The sequence below is a fragment of the Macaca thibetana genome, chromosome 5, assembly GCF_024542745.1.
Source record: "Macaca thibetana thibetana isolate TM-01 chromosome 5, ASM2454274v1, whole genome shotgun sequence".
Taxonomy (NCBI): Eukaryota; Metazoa; Chordata; class Mammalia; order Primates; family Cercopithecidae; genus Macaca; species Macaca thibetana.
In genome coordinates, this window is record NC_065582.1 from 156,004,888 (window position 1) to 156,027,043 (window position 22,156).

General features: G+C 36.1%; 1 protein-coding gene across 11 annotated transcripts in view; it reads right to left on the reverse strand.

Moving 5' to 3' along the window:
* The window catches only part of PCDH7 (protocadherin 7), a 427,914-nt gene that overhangs the window by 275,262 nt on the left and 130,496 nt on the right, over positions 1-22,156 (reverse strand). For 7 of the 11 annotated variants that reach the window (XM_050791304.1, XM_050791302.1, XM_050791299.1 and 4 more), the window contains exon 2: positions 3,445-3,510. The exons of the other annotated variants lie outside the window; for them this stretch is intronic. In XM_050791304.1, coding sequence (XP_050647261.1) covers positions 3,445-3,510 — 66 coding nt within the window. The remainder of the gene's footprint in view (positions 1-3,444; positions 3,511-22,156) is intronic. 11 annotated transcript variants of the gene reach the window in all.

The window sequence follows — 22,156 nt, forward strand, 5'->3', positions numbered from 1 at the left end:
AAATACCACAGCCCACAGGTCAAATTCAATAAAATGTATGAAATTCAATAAAATAAAACTTTTATTGGAACAGAGCCATGCTCACTCATTGACTATTGTCTATGACTGCTTTCATGCTGTAATGGCACACTTGAGAAACTGTGACAGAGACTATGGCCCACGAAGCCAAAATTATCTGTCTGGATCCTTACAAAAAAACTTTTCAGATCCCTGGTCTAAGTTGTCCCTGAACAACATCTTGGTAAAAATTAAAAGAATTCTGATATGATTATAGTTGCTGTGTTTTATATTTAATGTATTAATAAGCAGTAATTGGTAAAGAACTTAAAAATCAAAACAAAACAAAGGAACCCAATGTATCTGTTATGGGTTAAATTGTTTCTTTCTCCCAAAAGATATGTTGAAGTCTTAACCCCTGATACGTATAAATGTGACCTCGTTTTGAAAAATGTGCAGATGTAATCAAGGTCAGATGAGATTTACTGATGTAGACCCTAATCCAATATGACTAGTGTCCTAAGAAAATGAAAGCACCATGTAAGGACAAAAATGCAAAGAGAGAATGATGCCATAAGATGATGGAGACAGGGTTTGGAGCGATGCAGCTGCAAACCAATGAATGCCAAGGATTGATGGGTCACCACCATCAGCAAGGATGGGGCGACGAAGGATGCTACCAGAGTCTCAGAATGACCCTGGCTCTGCTGACACCTTGATTTTAGACTTCTGACTTTAGAACTGTGAAATCCTACATTTCTATTATTTTGTGCCACCCATTTTGTATCACTTTTTTATGACAGGCCTAAGAAAGAAATACAATGCATTCAGGATATTTAGAGGCAGAGATTAGCACTCATTTTGAAAAGTTACTCATTTTGAACATTTTGAAAAGTTACACATTTTGAACAGTTAGCAGAGGTTGCCAGCTGAACATCAACACTTTGTTTTTATTTTGTCTTTGTTTTTGGTGGACTTGTATTCAGGAAGTGGCTGCCCTGTCAGAAGCTACATTTCTCTTGTCCCCATTGACTTAGTCAGACTGAAGTGACTTGTACTCATTAACAGAATATTATTGGAAGCAAAATGGGCAAAGTGACTAAGAAAGCAGTGTGTCTTCTTCAGGCTGGATGCACAGGATCTAGCAGATGGTTCAGAAGCCCTGTGGGTCGTGGAGCCACAAGATGAAAAAAGTCTGAACGCTGAACGAACACATGGAACAAAACCCTATGCTCCCGACCCATCCTCTGCTAACTGGTCTCTAGGCGAGAGAAAAGTAAACTCTGGGGGTAAGTCCTTGGAATGGTTTTATATTATGTCAGCTACAATTACATTAACCACAGTAACTACTAAACACAAAATCAAATTTCTCATCATCTCTAGAACATGAACTCCCTGTAGGTGTCACATTATGATTCCTCTACGAATATTTCTAAAAACAAATGAAGAAGGGCATCACCAATGTAAAGTTCACAAGCACTTTAATCCAAACTCAAACAACATTTGCCATCAGCACAAACCTCACAGAAGAGCCAAATAAAATAAATGACAAGAGAACATCCAAACAACTGCTAAGCATTGCACAAAAAGTGAGTAAACCTCAGAATTTGGGGCATAGAGGATGTTTACAGGTGCCACGATGTGCAAAATCCAGTGGTAATAACTAGATGTGGACCTCTAAGGGGAAAAAAAAGGAGCTCAAAGATCAATCTGAGGCACAGCCAAGACTGTGCTTGAAGCAAAGCATTAGACAAGAGGTGAGAATAAATGAGTCACTGACAGCTTTGCCTTCTGCAAACAATGGCTTCCAAGTGACGCTAAAATGTGATCTTTCCGTGGGTGCAACAGGGAAACCAATTGGTGCTATTTTCGCACTTCCTAGAGGCAATAACACATCTAGAGAGAAGTCTTTGTCAAAGATAGTCTTTAAAGCTGCAACTCCATAGAAGCTTTCTATGGTTAGGAGGAGCATTTACCTGTCTTGAATAAAATAAGATGAGATAACAAATACAAAAATTTTCAAATGAGACATTCTACTTTTAAACTTCTTTTTAAAAATTCCTTTCTTCTTTTTTTATTTTTAAAGTAAATCTAAAGACTTACATAAGACCTAAAACCATAAAATCCCTAGAAGAAAACCTAGGCAATACCATTCAGGACATAGGCATGAGCAAAGACTTCATGACAAAAACACCAAAAGCAATGGAACAAAAGGCAAAATTGACAAATGAAATCTAATTAAACTAAAGAGCTTCTGCACAGCAAAAGAAACTATCATCAGAGTGAACCGACAACCTACAGAATGGGAGAAAATTTTTGCACTCTATACATTTGACAAAGGGCTAATATCCAGAATCTACAGCAAACTTAAACGAAGTTACAAGAAAAAAACAAACAACCCTTTCAAAAAGTGGGTGAAGGATATGAATGGACGCTTCTCAAAATAAGACATTTATGCATCCCACAAACATATGAAGAAACGCTCATCACCACTGGTCATTAGAGAAATGCAAATCAAAACCACAATGAGATACCTTCTCACACCAGTTAGAATGGTGATCATTAAAAAATCAGAAAACAACATATGCTGGAGAGGATGTGGAGAAATAGGAATGCTTTTACACCGTTGGTGGGAGTGGAGTGTAAATCAGTTCAACCATTGTGGAAGACAGTGTCGCAATTCCTCAAGGATCTAGAACCAGAACTACCATTTGAGCCAGCAATCCCATTACTGGGTACATACCCAAAGGATTATAAATCATTCTACTATAAAGACGCGTGGACATGTATGTTTATTACAGCACTGTTCCCAATAGAAAAGACTTGAAACCAACCCAAATGCCCATCAATGATAGACTGGATAAAGAAACTGTGGCACATATACAACATGGAATACTATGCAGCCATAAAACAGGATGAGTCCTTGTCCTTTGCAGGGACATGGATGAAGCTGGAAACCATCATTCTCAGCAAACTAACACAAGAACAGAAAACCAAACACTGCATGTTGTCACTTATAAGTGGGAGTTGAACAATGAGAACACATGGACACACAGGGAGGGGAACATCACATGCTGGGACCTATTGGTGGGTGGGGGTTAGGGGAGGGATAGTATTAGGAGAAATACCTAATGTAGATGGGTGGGTTGATGGGTGCAGCAAACCACCATGGCACATGTATACCTATGTAACAAACGTGCATATTTTGCACATGTATCCTAGAACTTAAAGTACAATAAAAAAATAAAGTAAATCAACTTAATTATTTTCTGAATTTGCACAAGCTGAACTACATATATTAATTAATTTTTGATAAGTGTTCCTTGTTCTTGCTAACAAAATTATTTTTTACATGAAGTCCTAATGAGACGGCAGATTTATCTTTCTTGGGTGGCATGCTTCTGTGCGATCAGCGGATTAGCTGCCACCCTGGAACTGGTACACTACCTTGTGGTATTTCTGTGCTATCTGACAGAAGGAATCCAAGATTATCATGTCGTTCTCCATCACTAGCTGGGAAAAAAAAAAAAAAAAAAAAAGCTTGATAACATTTTTTGGTTTTCTTTTGACATAGTATATTTTTAGTTCACCCCTTTTCGTTTTACTAATTCTTTTTCATACGGTTGAACTCTTTTGCAGATAAAACTTCAACAAGTAAAGACAAAAATTTTTGCTTGGAAGTCACACTGTACATCAGGAAGCTAGAGTTACATACAGAAACATCTGTCAGCATATGGCTATACAGATGCATCGCAACACTTTAGGGTCTGACAGCTTTACTTTGGATGGGCTCTTCAGTCAAAGAACAAATTGCTTTGTTTTCTTGGATTCTAAAACAACAGGCCTATTCCAGAGGTCAAGAATTCTTGATATTAGATCCTGGATTCCATCAGTCACACTTACATAAACATAGACTTTTTTTTTCCCCCTCAGAGAGTTTATCATGTAATTATATTGTTTAAATCCTACAAAGCAGAAAAAAATCGAAAAAAAAATTAAGCTCAAGGAATTGCCATTACAAACAGAAGTCTTTGAATAAACATTATAAAATGGAAGGCACTGAAGATCCCTTGTCAGAGAAGCTAAATGAGAACATACACAACGACTGCTCGTAAGTGCTCAGGAAAAGGCAGAGACAATTCAGCAAGAAACTTAAGTCAGCAGCGTAATGTTTAAAATTGGGGTTTTGCAATCTGACATACCACTTGAATTTCAGCTGTACCATTTTGTATGATCTTAGCATGCAAATGAACCTAAATCACCATTTTTTCATCTTTAAAATAGCACTATAATAGGGATTAAATGAGGTGATGTATGTAAAACACTTAGCACCATGCCTGGCATATAGGAATTTCGCCAGAAAGGGTAGCTTTAAAAAGTGAATATTCATAACAGTTGGTATCATTAACTGAAGTCCCAGTTAGTAGTGCATGAATTTTTATTTCTGTCAGAATACATTTCTGACAGGACTACTGAAAAGTAGTGAAAATGATGGATTTCACAAGACATGTAATGATGGATAATAACTATTAATAATAACTAATGTGGCTTCAAATTTCAGCCTCTTTTAGGGAAAGGTTTTATGACATCCTCTTATAGAAAAAGCAGCATGATTGACAGACCTACATTTTAACGTATATTAAAAATATCATGCAATTTTTAAACTGCATCCTAATCCAGAACTATATGTTAGTTTCTCAAAATGAGGATATCACCTCTGATACAATTCAAGTAGCTCTTTTGAATAGCCCTACAATCAGAAAGAAAAATGAATGCTATTTTCCCCTCAGGTGATCCATATGAGTGACAGGGACAAATAGACATATTCCACATCACACTGCATGTCTGTCTTCCCCTTTCTCGCAAGGAAGTGGCAGCACCAATGAATCACCAAACCTTCTGTGGGCTCCTACCCAGAGAAAGACACTGTGCCAGGCTCTCAGTTGAATCCACGGATGTCTAAATCCTCGTCCTTCCTTCCCCCAAGGAGACTACAGCTTAGGTGATGAGATCCAGGAGAAAAATATGATGGGTAGGAATGCAAAAGTTAGTGAGTACATCATGTACCGTCTTAAAAGAGGCTTTCATTCCTCCTTGCTAAACAATGATTTGAGTATTAAGTGCCCTGAAGTATAGGTCAAATGTAAATAATTACAAAGCACATCACAAAATATATACTTTCTTACCCCTTTGAGTATATTCTTTAAAACTCCAATAATTTCTGTGAGGGGGGCCTGTGGGAAATACTAAATTGGACCCTCACCTCCATTCTTACCTTTTTCTCCCTTAGCATACAGAGGCTAATTCTACACAGGATAACCAAATCCAATCAGAACTAAAAGTTCAAACCAGCAATAATTCTCCATCAGTGGTTTATGTTTCTGGGAAGTCACAGAGTGCTCTGATCCATGGACCTGCACAGACAGCCTGAGTTGACATACCAATTGAATCTCATCACCCTGGGCAAACAATCTCTAATTCCATCTAGACAGTAGCGAGCAAAGGTGTAGAAAATAAATTTCCCATTTCTACACCATGAACCTTAGATCTACCTCACATTTAAGAGTAAGGTTTCATTTCCTTTTTGTTACCCCAACCAAAGTCCAGCTCTGTGTTCTGGGGGGAACCAAAAAAGAAAAGAAAAAGGAAAACAAAAGGGCAGGTTTACTGTTTTATCAAAATGAGGGCTACATGCAGAAACTTCTTTACTGGCTGCAGAAGGGTTTCATCTTTCTTTTGCAAGTCCTGTTTCTCTATAAACGATTGTCTTATTCCAGTTTACCATGTAAGGATTGCAGAGAAAGGAGTAAAAACACATCAAAAGGAACAATACTTTTTTTTTTTTTTTTGCCCGAGACTCTATTTGTGGAAAGAATTTTCCTTTTATGGCCATGGCCAGAAAGCAACTGATTGCTGAGCAAAGCTGTGTAAGCAAAATATCCATTCACTTCATTTCACAGAAATGTAACCTGGAAAATTGAACAGAAAAGTTAGAAACTGGAGTATATTCACTCTAACCTTATGGCAATCAGCCCAAAAATGCCTCTATTAAAAGATCTAAGTCAAATAAGGAAAGCTGTTGTGTATAATGGAAAGAGCATGAACTTGGGGTCAAACAGATCTCATTTTGCCTCTGCTTAATTCTTTGCTACACAAGCTGACTAAGCATCCGTTTCCTTAAATTTACAATATTAATATAAGCAATACTTCTTTCTGGAGGAAGTTTAGAGAATTTAATGAAATAATGTAGATATGTTAGGTCATTAGTAACCTGTTAGGTAACAAGCCAGGTTAAACTTCTCAAATCTCCCCTCATTACCAACATGTAAATAAAGTTAAGCTTCTTGATATAGAACCAGCTTTGTAAAAATTTTGCCAAGTAAAGAAATGAGGGCAATGGAAGGAACTAGAAGGAGCCATCAGATAATGAGCAGAAACAGCTCAAGACTATCAGGTAATAAGAGAGCTTTAAAAAGACAGGAGTGGAGTCATTTCATGTTCATTTAACATACAGGAATTCAACTATTTAGGTTCAGGCAAAAAGACAGAAGGAGCTTAGCTTGTGTATACCATTGTATCCAATTTTCCACTCTATGGAAGCATGCCCCTAAATTCGAGTGAGAGGATAAGAATGTATCTGCTCTTCTCTCAGGCATCTTACTTCCATCTTTCCTTCCAGCTTTTGAGGATTTCCATGCCAAGTGTGATTCAAGGGTCAAAAAACACATGGTTTTCATACAACATACTCCATAAGTATGCCAACTACTTTCACTGGTTCTTAAGCATCAACTAATCATCAGCTGAGAAAAGACTGGCTATGTTAGAGAGATAAAAGGTGTGTATGTTTTTATCATTTCCTTCCTATGAGGTTTTCCAAGGTAATTTTCCTTAAAATATGACAACATTGTAAATTATTAAGAATACTTACAAACTATTATGAACCTTCAACTGTCATCTCATGGCCTAAATGTGATACACTCCTAGAGTTCTACACACTTGCGAGGTGGTATTTAATATGTTTGGAACAACTGTTGCTCACATGTTCAAATTCCCTGCGAGAGGTTCAGTGAACAGTCTGCCAAACTACAGTCCACCTTCTCCCGAAGAACCCTTAGGGATGGGAACTCACTACTTAGAGGATTTCCACTTCATTTATGGATCTGTCCTATTGAAATGTTCTAATACTTATTAAAAACCCCCTTTCCTGTAAATATCGATCACTCTCCTGTATACTACAATGTAATTCCTCTTAAGCATGACAGATATTCAAACATTTCAAATTTTTAACATAAAACCTTATAAACATCCCAAGTCCTATGTTCTCCAAGTCAAACGTTATTGAAATCTTCAGCCTTTTTTAATATGGCTTTTTCATCATCCTGACTTCCTTCCTCTTCAAAATTATTTTAGTTTTTGACTGGGTTATGTCACTTGTTACCTGAGATGCCTAAAAATAAGCACAAAGCAACTAGTAGGGTATGGCCAGTGTCAGACTGTTTATCAGCTCCTACTTCTCATATGCTTCATCTTAACCAAGTGTTCTAAAATCACGTGAGCTCATTTTGTTGTGAAAGCCGCACTCAGTGCTACTTTATGTTGTAACTTATATAAAACTCTTGAAGGTTGTTGTCATTGATGCTGCTCTTGAAGTTTATCTCCCTCATTTTTTAACCTGAATTTTGCCTAAATTTTTTTCCCCATTATCCTTATTAAACTGCACTTTGTGAAACTCCACCCCTAATCCAGCCTGTGAGAACCTTTTGCACTGAATTACTTTGAGATGTTTACACATTGGACGGAGCCATAGTGTCTTAGTAACCAGAAATATCTAACAAAATCAGAGGTTTCCTCAGCTGAACTTTGAAAGTGCAAACTTTTTCATTCACAATGTAGGACCACTGAAGAGAATACCAAAGCATCTAATTTGCATGGACTGACTTTGTTGTGCAATAAACAATTCTGTCATCCATGTAAATGTAGTATAGCATCTATAGCCGACCATTTTAGGAACAACAACAAAATTAAACTTCACTATTTTCACTGGTAGATTAAGCTGGCTCCGTTGGCAACAAAAGAATGTGTGTGTGTGTGTGTGTGTGTGTGTGTGTGTGTTTTCTCCAATAATTTTTCTTTCTAAGATAAAAATTAAAGGACTTAAGGACTTTCTCATAGTAACTATTTATTAAATTTGAGTCTATAACTTCCCTAATTTTTCAAGGAAGGAATACAATTAATATTGCTATCATGGGTTTATTTATATGTCTGTCTCATATTCGGGATGTACTGAGAGGTCAGGGGACATGTTGTGCTGTTTTTTGTTTCTAGTATAATTAATATGTTCCTAGTGTAATTAACACATTCTACTGAATGAATAAACATATAAATGAATGAAAAGGTCATACAATTGAAAAATCAATACAAAAACAAAGAGATGGTCTTGGAATAATTAACCAACTTCCTCTCCGGTTGCAGAATTCCTCCGCCAGTCTTTTGTGCACTGTGTTGAGCCGATCACAGATTAAAGTAATTACAGTGAATTCTTGATTACCGTCATGCGCTCTAGCTATTTTATGAATAGCCTATCACAACTAATTCCAAACTTATCTGCTGCCACCCAGCATGTGCCTGAGTTACAGTCAGCCTCACTGAGAGCAGATGTATGCTTCAGGAAAGCACATTTATGTTGACATTTCTGCACAGAATACACAATTATCAAATTTATTCTGGTGGGGGTTGGAAAAAACCCAGAAGCATTCTGAAATAAAATGGAGAATTTTTTGTGTGGATGAAATTTTTGTGTGTGCCAAACTTCAATACAAAAGTTTAAATAATGATTTCCAACCTCACCAATGAGTATATGGAGAAGTATAAGAAGTTAACAATCCTAGTCAGACACATTTGAGAGTCTTTCCTCATTCCATATTTATGGAACAGCTTTTATGCTGTAAGATACGCCAGGAGGCAGAAGGCTAATTCTTGCCCTAGAAAAACCTTACAAGCCAGCGGTTAGACACATGTAAAGCAATAAACATTAAATCAGAATTTCTCAGCCTCAACACTATTGACATTTGTGCTTGATGATTATTTGTTATAGGGTCCTAGCTTCTGTGTTGCAGAATGCTTAGCAGAATCCATACCCTCCACCCACTAGATGCCACCCTCTATGTGACAACCAAAAACATCTCCAGACATCACCAAATGTTTCCCTGGAGGCAAAAATCACCACTGGTTGAGAACAACTATATTGCAGCCACATACGGTGGTTTGAGATTACAGAAGAAAGAATAGCTAACTGCATAATCAGGAAATGAGGCATCATTTTCTGGGCAGGAAACCAATACAATATCTTCTTCATTCCATAATATTTTCAAGCAAGGGGAAGTTATTCCATAACCACCAGGCAAAAGTCCAATTTCCCTTAGTGGTACTCTGATCCCAGAACACATATGAATTTGGAGTGCTTTGAAATTGCAAAGGGGACACATTTATTGGTAATGCCAAAGCTGTCCAGACATAAAACTCCTTCCATAACAATGAGAGAATTTACTTTAGTACTTGTCTAATGTATACAATTAGAAAATCTTTTTTTTTCTTAATTTCTTTAACTCACTTTTGGCAATACATTCCCATACTCAGAACTATGTTTCTATAATCATGTGGTTCAGGATGACACTAAATCAGTCTCATGGTACTAAAGTAATCCTTTAATAATGTAGTGCTGCAGACCTCAGAAGGTCAAGAGAACAAATATTTTCATTTCAAGTAAGAAAGACGAAATCAAGTGAGACTTCCTGGTCTCACTTATGACCCTTTTGTTGTTGAACTGAGAAAAGCTACTAAGAATAGAAAGCAGAAAGCAAGATTCTTCTGTGCATTTATTTAAAATCTGCAGCAATGGAAGATTCAGCAGAGGCGACAAACCCTAAAAGGATATTTGCAATTGGCATAAGATATTATCTTGGTAAAAACACTGGATAGAATATATTATCACTTCTTAAATATAATTCTGTAATATCTCACTATGTACACACTTCAAGTTTAGAAACAAATTTCTACATTTCCCAATAGAGAAGCCATTGGAACACAAACCTCTGCATATATGAATAGGGATTTCCCAAGTTCTCAGCATGATATTCTACATCGTGGATATAGATGGCTAATGGCAAGAGAGTTTTCTGTGGAGAGAATAATGTGATTCTGACAATTCTGGTTCCTATAAAGGAAATATGTTAGCTACAGAGAATTTCACACTGTTGGCATCCCTCTCTGAAATTCCTGGAGAGCACCAAATAATTTTTGATTTTCATCACCACTGTGAATTTTTCCACTTGGTTTGTATCCTAATCATTATCAACACCTTATTATTGTTTATATTCCAGTTTAAGGAAATATAACATGGGTAAGCTGGAAGACCAAGAACCAAAATTCAGAGGACTTGGGAAGCTAGCAATACAACCTTGATCTTGACCTCAGTTTCTTCAACCGTAAAGTGAGGACTTAAAGTATATCATTTCTATAGTCCCTTTCAGCTTTACTAATAGATAAACCAGACTTCTTAACATGCCCTAAGTAGGATTGTATTTTCTCATGTATAGAGTTTATACCTAGCTTATAATTTGAAACTAATGAGGGCCAAAACAAACCAGAAATTTAACTTGAGGGGAACAAAGTCAAATAAAAGGTTATCAAGGTGCTCTACTTCTAAGTAGCTTATATATAACTTCTGTCTGACCAAAATATGATTTTATACCATTGAACATATATCAACTACAAATAATTCATTTAATGTTACTTTGATATGTACCTGTATTGAAGGTAAAAGCATTGGGTTTACATTCTCAAAAAGAGCAACAACAAAAACAAAGCTTCCTAAGTAAACATTAAGTAATATAGTACTACACTAGAAAATTGTGTGTGGAAATTAATCCCATTACTTTAACTATACCGAATTTAGCAATCATAAATTTTAGAACTTCAGAATAGTTAAAAATTATCCTAAATCCCTCAATTCACAACTGTTGAAATAAGGGATACACAGCAGAAAAGAACGAATACAATTAAGGAGGTCATTTATTTGTCATTGTGTTGCTTTTTCAACTACACTGTGTATACAGACATTTCACTCATGTGGTTACTAAAACATGTAGACATACATGCATTTAGTTGCTCAGATCCACTGTTAAGAAAATACAAATATCACCCTGGTTAGTCATGTTATACCTGCATGCAGTATGTCACTAGGGAATCAGAAGCAAGAGAGTGGGGGTGAATCAGAGAAAGTAATTACCTCTACCGGAAAAACAACTCAAGATTCTGTAGTGCTGATGTTGATGGTTGGAGGCATCATCCTCACATACAAAGAACAGTACTTCAAGTTTATAAAGTGGGGCGGTCATGTAATACAACTGATTCAGCAGACAATGCAAGAACATTTCTCTCTCGTACACATGCTCCCTTCTGAAATCACCTTTTCTTAATTACCAAGTAGCTAAGATCTTCCTGCATAAACCGCAAATATCTATGCAAACTCTTTTTACTGTATTATAAAATATATAGACCCAAAAGTAGTTTTAAAAATAATTTTGATATGGTAAATCGTCCTATGTAAACAGCAGTTAAAAAAATCAATTCAAAAGCAGATGACAGTATACTGGGTACTAGAGATTCAAAGATAACGATAAGATGTTTTCCTTCCTCCTTGAGCCTTAAACCTAATTATCAAAACTGAAATAAACCTGCATACTCTTTAGAAAAGTCACATGTTAAATTTGGAAAGATTAACAAAAATACAACCCTAGTACCTGCACATTTATTTTTACATAAAAATTTTAGTACATATTATATCATCTCAAAATGTGAACATTATAAAAGAGCAGATGATGTTGTTTGTGGTCTTGGGGCAAGATTGAGCAAGAGGGTAATCACGTGGGAAGAGAAGATCCTGGACATATAAGCAGAACCTCAGAAAGGTGTGTCCTTGTTCACACAGACTCCCAAAATATGTAAGGCATGATGCACAAGTTGAAAAGTACAATGAATAGACAATCCATAATTAAGAAATCCTAAAGCTTTCCAATTTGAAAATACGGCTGATACTAAAACAAGGAAACAAAAACAAAATACTTAATTATTCATTTACACTTGCCAATGTCCTCTCTGCTCTACTTCCTCAGAGCAGTACAAAGTGACTTTTTCCAATTCAATGGTGTCTTTTTTGACAATCATAGAGTTCACTGAATTATTTTATCCCCTTGGGAAACTCTTCTTTTTAGACCCTCCCTGGAGAGAGAGAGGTCATGATTTTGAAGGCAGAGAGAGACCCGGTGCTCCACTACTTAGTAAACACACCGCAAAGTATTTACTTACTTGTACCTTAAGTTTTCCCATCTGTTGAATGGGAATAATGAGAGCCACCTTTCAGAGGTTTGAGAATTCAGTGCCTTACTGATGTTTGTGTTTGAAAAGAATCTAACACATGGTAGGTGCTCCAACAAAGACTGGTTCTCATTTTTTCACTACTTTTAGAATTTCCCCTCCAATGAAACCTGAAAGATTCCCAGCCTCAGTCACATTTTCATGAAAAGTTTACCTTTATTGATTTTTTCTTCTGAACTTCTCTTCAAGGTACCAACTCATTGAGAGACTTCTTTCTCTTACTTCCCAATGTGCTTCACTCAGTCTTTACACTTTCCTGTATCTACTAGAAGCAAAGTCCATTGGCTTTTAGTTTCCTTCCAATCAGCTAAATGCTTACCTTTCTCAACTAAGACAATGTTTGCCTTCTAAAGAATCAGAGCTGGCCCAGCATGGTGACTCACATCTGTAATCCCAGCACTTTGGGGGGTCGAGCCTGCCAGATCACTTGAGGTCAGGAGTTCAAGACCAGCCTGGTCAACATGGTGAAACCCCGTCACTACTAAAAATACAAAAATTAGCTGGGTGTTGTGGCAGGTGCCTGTAATCCCAGCTACTTGGGAGCGTGAGGCATGAGAATCACTTAAATCTAGGAGGTGGAAGTTGCAGTGAGCCGAGACTGCACCACTGCACTCCAGCCTGGGCAACAGAGTAAAACTGTGTCTCCAGAAAAAAAAAAAAAAAAAAAAAAAAAAAGAATTAGAGTTTTCTCTGATGCACATACAGGGGAATGAAATAGCTATTGTTTCAAAATATCACTCAGAGGGCAGTATACAAGTATTAGGACAGATTCATTGACTTAATCTGATGTGAGTATGCTCTCCTAATTATACCTAAACATTGATAAACTATTTAAAATGCTGTGTGGTTATATACGTTGACCCTTAATGTCCTTTTCACCTAAGAAAAAGCCTAGGATGAAAACTACAGTTTTAGATAGGCAAATTGTCCTAAAAATGAGTATGCACTGCAATATAACAAAAACAAAATGAACAACTTCACTACAACGATAAGAGTAGCAATAGTTAAGAGCAAAGAGAGAAAGGGGGAAAAAGGAAAGGCTGTTTGCAGATATAGCTATAAGCTGTAGTGCTCAGGACGAAAGCTAGAGAGAGTAACACTACTGGCCAAACACATGTGTGGCCACCATCCGTCAGACAACACAGAATTCCTGCAGGTAACTGATTGTTATTTCCACTACCAAATGGTAAAACAGTATGTGGCAAGTTAGAAGAATTCAAAAGAGAAACTCAATGTATTCATCTCAGGAACTGCTCTCACATAGGACACACTTAACTTTTTTAAAAAAAGACTTCATGGGGAATCTCAGCACGATAACAAGATGAAGAACTAAATGCTCAAGGGATGTTCACCCAATGGTAGGAAATCAGTAAACAGCCATTAACCTGGTTATGTATACACAGGCTTTTGCTACTCTTGCCTACCAAGAGATCCTCTCTTTGCTACAGGGATATATTAGCAATATAACTTACATGTGCAGAAAGATATTTCTAAAATAACTGTGGTATTTTATCCTATTAATGTGCCTAGCTATAGGCCTACCTCTGAATATAATTACAGTGATAAATTTACTTAATTATTTGCCCTGGTTAGAAAAATAAATTTATCCCCTACAAAGAAAAACTTATGCTAGCAAAACAAAATAAACAAAAGCAACAAAAAAGACATAGCAAGTTGGAAATAAAACAGAAAAAAATATTTGCAAAATATCACGGTGAATATCCAAATAGATAAAGAGATTTTACAAATCAGTAAGGATGGAAAGAAGAAACAATATGGTTGTCCCAACAAATGAGAACAAAAGACATGAAAAGGTAATTTAAAGGCTTCTGCTGAGTTAGTGATAAAAAAAAAAGAGACTTCTCAATGAATATCAGAATGGGCAGAATATAAAAAGATTGGCAAAAGTCTGTATTAGCCTTGATATAAGGAATGGCAACTTTCAGCATTACTGGTAATGTATGGCTGTATGAATCAATGTAGGCAAAAGTTCATATGTATATCAATAAATAAATTTTGCACAGAGATATAATTGGATATAAATTTGCCAAAATATTAACTATATGTTTGAGTGGTTGGTATAGTTTCTGTTTATTTTTAGTCTTTACTTAAGTCTGTATTATTTTAAACTTGTGCACAAAGCATGTATAATTTTTCAAAAGCAATACTACTACTTTTCTAGTGAACTGCATTGTTTATGTGAAGAGTTCAGTTAAAGACAGAAGACTGGGATCTGTGCTTTGATTAAACATAAACGAGAAATGATCCAGAACAAAAGAGGCTAATATAAATTACCTGTTTTTAGGGTCTCAAAATACAGTTTTAATAAAAATAGAACTGGTGCAAAAGGTCAGGATGGGGTACAGGAAAACACACTTAATGAACTGTCAGGATACTCATAATAGACCTTGTTGTGTTGATGATCCTTGGGAGGACAACCTGAGTTTCAATTCTCTCATCCCTAAAATGAAGAGTCTGGTCTCCAATTCCAACATGCCAAGAACTAAGATCCTCAGAACACACCTATGCACAACCCAGACAAGCTTTACTTACACAAACAGGTCTTGTAAGATTTGCAGGAAGTTCTGCAGACAGACGTAAATTGAAATTATAATGGAAAACAGCCCCACATTAAAAGTTAACTTGCTGATACCACATCCTTTATAAAGGTTAAGGGGCTGTGGTCTTTAACAAATAAGATGCTCCAAGTGAGGGGAGTTAACATCCCTATGTCACCCTCAATAATAATGTTAATGACTTGATGAAAACAGCATCCAGACAGTCTAAAATGGTTAGGTTTCTACAGCATTGCTGATGTGACGCAGACAGCGAAATTAGATTTCTAAAATATGCCTATTAAATGAAAGGCATTCAGAAAACACACCCCAAAAGAGAAGTCACTGTAAAAGGTAGCAAGGTTGCCATGAGATTCAAACAAGAGTGGAAAAGAAGTTGTGTTTTGACAGTGGGTTTGAAAAGGTTTCATTCAAATATCATCATTAACCTTGTTTTCTAATTTCAGAATGTATTTAATTACATCTCTATTTCAACCTCCACGTTGACTCACCACCACTACCACTGTTCTCTCATAACTGAAATGCCTGACAAAGTAGAGTCATTTGAAGATTAAAGAAAAAGCTTCCAAAATTACTTGAAGGGTTCGGTGTACAATTTCACAATCAGGTTTCAGAAAGTAAATCTATATTTCTTTTTGACATTAAAAATGTGAATTTTGAAAGTCAATAAATTCATATTTTTAGTTGGCTGCAAATATGCACACCTCTGTTTGCAATCTTATGTGAATAAGTTTTAGTTCTGGCTTACACTAGTTTAAAGCATGCATATATATATATATATATATTTTTTTTTTCTGATATCTGTATAGTAAATACTTACAAAATTACTTACAATTCACTTCACAGTTATATTTCCCTAAGCATGAATAGAATACCTATACACATATGTATCAAATTGTGATTCTGTATTTTATAAATAGAAAAATTTGTGATCAAGCTTTTATACTGGTATATGACAACTGCAGAATACAGATTCCCTTTTTAATATCTGACTTCTAAGCTTTTGTAACATCCTATAATCTTGAATTATTTAAGAAGCTCAAAGTTTAATCTGCATTTCTTCTTTTACCTACTAAATTCTCAGTCTAAAAGGAAAAGAGAACATATTCTATTATGAAAAGTTAGTTCCAGCAATATCAAGGATTAATATGACTCCAGTATACACATGGTGGGAGAAGAATTTGTCTCTCCGTTCAGAAGCAAAATGTAAATACTCCAAAGGATTACTATAAAAATAGTGACTTAGCACAAGATAGAAAAAGAGAGTGCTTTAAATCTGGTAAAATTACTTTTTTTTTGTAATCTGTTAATTCTTCTTGGCATAACCTCTCAGATGAACTAAATTTAGGTATAAGGGTGAGAAACAGTTTGTTTAAAACTGACATAGAACTCACTGTATTTTCTAAAAATGTCCTCATTCCATCAAAAGTAAGAAAATGGGTTCAAGGGAAAAAATCAAGAGGGTTAAGTTCTTACTTGGTACTTCAATAAAATTACTTGTCACTGCATTCAGGTGATGATTACCCAGATGGTGCCCCTTACATTAACAATGCCGACAGATACATTTTACTGATGGCAATGGCCATCCGGCAGATTAAAGCACAGTGTAGATTTAATCTCCCCAATGACTTGATAGCCTCAAATGAAGGATTCTCAAATTTCATGGTTCTGACCTATTCAGGGTGAGTAAGTGTATAATAAATTACCTGTCCCCTAGCTTTGTAACAAGAAAAAGAACAGAATTGCCCTATTCCTGTGCTAACTCCAATGTATTACTATGTATTACTAAGTTTACCAACATAGTCTGCATGCTACAGAGCAAAAGATCATCCTCGTTAACAGATTTCAGGAAATTAACTTGCATTGATATATGATCCTGTTTGATGCCAATAGAGTAATGTGGTAGCAGCAGGTTACAGAGAAGCCAGATTTCAAGAGAGGCTCATTTGACTGGTGATTAAGGATAACTTCCAATAAAAGTGATTTCTCATCAGGGAGGAAGGATGAGTTTGCCGCAAACTGCAACAGTGACAACTGGCCAGCTATTGTTAATCACAATCACACCAAGTGTACACTTCACAGTCACATCAGATGATCTGGGGAATGGGGCAATGAGCAACTGATGTCTTAGAAAAGGACCAGAATGAACAAACACAATAAAGGAAGAAGCATCAGGTCTACCTAGATGTTCTGTTCTGATGGTGACAAATCAAGCATCTTTACAAAGGTTTCATTTATATTGTGCTTTCCCTAACTCAGGATGATTAAATTAGAATCACCGTTATCCAGCAATAGTGCTGCCAATGCATAGACACTTCACCAATGTGCGGCTTCCTGTCCTTGTCAGCAGCCCCAGAAATACCACAGCAGCAGATTTTGTGAACACTGAAAATTAGCAATGAGCCTTCTGGCTTCAGAAGGCAAATGCTTTCCTCCTGTCTCTAAGCAGAAGAAAAGAAGCTTGAGCCAAGGTAATTGCTAGATCATAATTTTAGGTGAGTCACTTAACTCAGAACTGTACAGCTCCTGATCAGTAAGGGATAAATATTAATACCTGTTTTACCTGAAAATAGTTTTTCTTTTGAGAAAATTTATACAAATTATATAGAATGTAAATTTTACTTCTTGAACACTCCTAGGAAATGTATTATTGCGACCATTCCACTACCCACAATCCTCCTCTTCCACTTTTCCAAGTCCTTCAAACTAATATCCATGGTAACCAACAACAACTGTAAAAATTCCGACTCTTGGATGACACTTATAAAAAATATACATGTCACTGATAGTTTTGTTTTGGCTGCAAACAATTTTAAACCATTTTTTCATATCATAGTTCTTTCTGCTTATCCCCCAAAGACCATCCCTCGAGGACATTCTGTCTCTGAAATAGTGTTTTTTGCCTTTAAAAAAGTAATAGGAAGATCCAACCAGATCATTTTAGAGCTTAATAAGACTACTATAAATCCTCATATATTTAAGTTGAAATATGATACGGGAGGAATAAGTAACCACAAAAAAACCCCCACACAGTTAGGGACTGGTAAGCCTAGTGAGTAGTAACCCAGTTCTCTAAATTCTTAAATCAGTATTATCTGGAGACACTTTTGATTTTCATAGTTGTCAATGATGAAAGAAAGTGAGTTACTACTGGCATCTAGTATGTGGGACCAGGGATGTTACATCCCACAATGCACAGGAAAGCCCCTAAGAATTAGATAGTCCAAAACATCCATAGTGCCAAGGTTGAGAGGCTGTGATGTAGCCTATGAGGTGGGGGAAACTGAGATTTCTTTAAATAGAAGATTTTCTTTTCAATGGAACGTCTAATCAAGTTTGAATTGTATCTTGAAATGTCAAAGTTGGTGTGTTAATAATGGTTTTCCTTTCAAATTTCCATTCTCTGCCCAAATATACCATGAAACAGAATATTTCCAATTCTGCATAGAACTGGTATTTACTATCATCACATTTCATTTTACCTTGAAATGTTAATTGCCATATAGCAGGGCTGCATGGTTGATTTAAATTTACATTTGCTTTTAAATTTGATTAAGCTAGTCTCTTAGGAGCTCATTCTTCCATATCTACTCAGAGGGAAAATAGACTTTGGAGTACACAATGGCTTAAAAAAAAAAAAAAATCCTGGCTGATGTGGTAGTTACATTTTTACATCTAAAGTGACTTTTAACTTTAAGCAGAAAAAAAGGGATGCTAATAGAAGACTAAAATATATCACATTTACACTTGACTTCTGTCCTGAAAATCTTAGGCATGCTGTGACAGAGCAATAAACACAAGAGAACACATAGCTTCAAATAATTTCCAATATTCCAGAAAATATGCCACCTCTTAGTGATACCCTAACATGTTTGATTAAAAATAAAAATAAATATGCAAAACTTGAATGAATTCTCTGAGAATCTAATAGGGTTGCTACATAAAAACACTGACGATGTCTAGCTTCTGGCTCAACTTAAAACCTTGCATTCCCAAATTCTCCTGGTGAGCATTGCCGAATACAGGCCAGAGGCCCATTGTAAGAAGAGTCTTGTGGCTACACCTAGAAGACTTGATAAATAGTAAATGGAAGAGAAATAGCATTTCCTAAATCCCTAATACTCACCGCACACTTTCCTAGACATTTAATTCCTTATATCCTGGAAACAGAATGGGAGATTGGTAGCACCTTTTAGAGAATAGATTAACACTAGGTAAAGTTAGTTTCCCGCAAGGTCACACAGTTAACAGGGATGGGATGGATCAGGATTCAGATTTATGTCTCTCTGACTCCAGAGGCCTAGTTTTTTCTTTTAGAAATTCTTCCGCATTTCTCACTTTCTAAGCCAGAAATGGCAAATACTGGCAAGCACCCATCCGCCTCACATTCCAAAGCAGGTGTCTGTAATCAATCATGTCACTTTCTCAATAGCATGGATCTACCATAAAGCCCTTCTCAAGGTAGCACTCCAGAAAGCCATTACCAATGAATCTTTATGAAGCAGCAGGTAGAATGAAACCCATTTGCCATCTCTGATAAACACCAAGAGCACAGACAAGGAATCCTCTGCTGTTCAGTGAAGCTGAATCCAATTCTCAAACAGAGTCTTCTTCTTCTTTTTTTTTTTTTTTTCTCATGCCTGATAGACCTGAGTTTGAGTTCTGGTTCTGACAGCTTCACATCAATTTCTACCAATTGCTTAACCCTAACCCCCATCTCATCTGAGGCCAATATAGCTGGAATTCTGTCAGGAAAGTATTGAAATTTGGAGGGCACAATATTATTAAATAAGAGTCTCATACACAAAGTTTTAAAGTCCTTCCTCCTTCAGGGATTTTTCAGAAGGACCATTATGATTCAATAATGAACGTCAAGTAGGGCCATTTGATTTCATCACCAAGAGATTTTCTACGCTGCCACCATTTTGGTTAACATATTAATAACTCGAGACTACTTCAAGTAGTCTCAAGAGATAGTTTAGGATTCTGGCTGATTAGATGAAACAGTATTGCTGAAGGACACATTATCCTCTGACATATCTGAAGCCATTAATTGCCTGGGATACTATCTTAGATCTAGAATAATTATTTCCCTATCCTCTAATCCCCCACTGCCTTTTGTTTTCTTGACTTAGACACATTGCTAAATCCTATACTACATGAATCTGTGTATATCTACATATAAACAAAGGGCCTTCATTGAATCCAATGTGTTTCTGTAGCTTGGTAACTAGTGCTTTAGCATGATATTCTATATTTTGTCACAGTCTCTTAAATATGAAACATTAAAATGGTACAAAAACACTGAGATTGCTAGACATTCATAGAAGTGCTTACATTACAATACTTTTTAGATAAGAAAACACTGTTTTTAGGTGTTTTGTTGAAGTGAATAACATAAAATAGCATAGAGCATTAAATGGTACCTTCCACATATTTTATCTATTGCTTTCCATTGAAAAATCTCTTTTCCTAAGTTATAACTAGTGTTATCTTTGAAAAAAGCCACTGAGTTTCATTACTTCTATGTAGCCATGATATGTGAGTTGATTTTTGTGTGTACATGTGCATTAGGTTTTAGGAGTAAATGAATGTAAATTATCATTTCTAGCTAAACATATCCCAATGCTGATGCATATGATATCACTTTCCATCGAGTTTACCACTCGACAATATATTTTCAAGAAAAAATAATGATAACCATTACTTAAAGAAGTAATGGTTACTTCTTTTTTACTACACTCAGTAATGGTTACTACCTTTAGACCCTGCTTTCCTTTAGACCCTGAAGCTGAGAGGCTGAGAAAGTAAATGTGTGTGTGTGTGTGTGTGTGTGTGTGTGTGTGTACATGCATTTGTGTTGAGGCATCACACAAATGCTAAAAACAAATGTCATTAGAGGGATGCATTTCAGTTTGGGTATAATGAGATACATTTGGGCCTGGAAATTACACTTCCCTACTTTTGAATCTAGTTTCTCCAGTTACTAAATATGTGATCTTGGGAAAAATTATAAGTTAAGTGCTAGAGTCAGAATCTCAACCAAGGTTTACCAGGCTCCCAAATCTGTATTTTTCATATAACGTGACATAAGACATCCTCTGGTCGAGAATATTCATTTAATATCACTGAAGAAAAGAGTGTTTATGGTTTTCTGACTTTAAGAGTGTTTATGGTTTTAGACTCAGTTTCTTAGGATGAAGAGAAGGTAGAATAAGAAGTCTATTAATGCCATTTCCAAAAGGCATCTTTCACATACATGATCTAATTTTGGTCATACAGTTACAAATGAAGCAACTGAAGCTCAAAGATGTTAAATAGTTTGTCCAATCATTTAGTCTTCATTAATTTACCTTCAGGTAAGATGAAGCCCATTTGCCTTTCCTGCTTGACACTAAAGTCAGGTTTATAGACTTTAAATGTATTCAGGGTAAGTCACTTAAGTTCTCTGGAGGTCTTTTTTTTTTTTTCATATATAATATGAGATGAAACCAAATTATCCCTAAAGCTATTTCTAGCACAAATAGTCTATGGCTTGATCAGAGGAATGAAGAGAAGAGCAGTTATTAAAATTGAAGGTAGAGGGAGGGGAAAATCAATATGAAAGCTGACTCAGTGCTTAGCCATCAAGTTGCAGCTTAAAAGCCCATTCTCCTTTATTCCATGAAGACTGAGCACAGTCATTGCGATACACTAAAACCTTGCCCCTCAACCACAAATAATAAGTACATACATCAAGAATACGGTCCAGTTGAACTCTTCACAAAAAGTGTAATTTAATTGTACTTGTAATAAAACACAAATACATAAGAGACAGTAGCTGGTCTCTGTGGAGATAGACAGTTTTGAGCTACATGAAGACGGAGGCAAGAAAAGAGATAGAGGATCTAGAAGAAAAAGGTTAGCCAAAGGAAACAGAACAGACTGGTTCTTTTGCAGAATAAAGAAAATTATGCTATAGGCAAAGTAATGTTATAAACAAAGATTGGGGTCCTGACAGAATTTCAGCTTTCAAGAGAATAATTTTGACCTGAAGCTAGAAAGTATAGACCTAAGTCCCAGACTAACACAGATATGTCTCTACTCACAGAGAATGGGAGAACCCATTCTGCCTTGAATTCCAGGAATAGAAATTAAAGAAATATCAG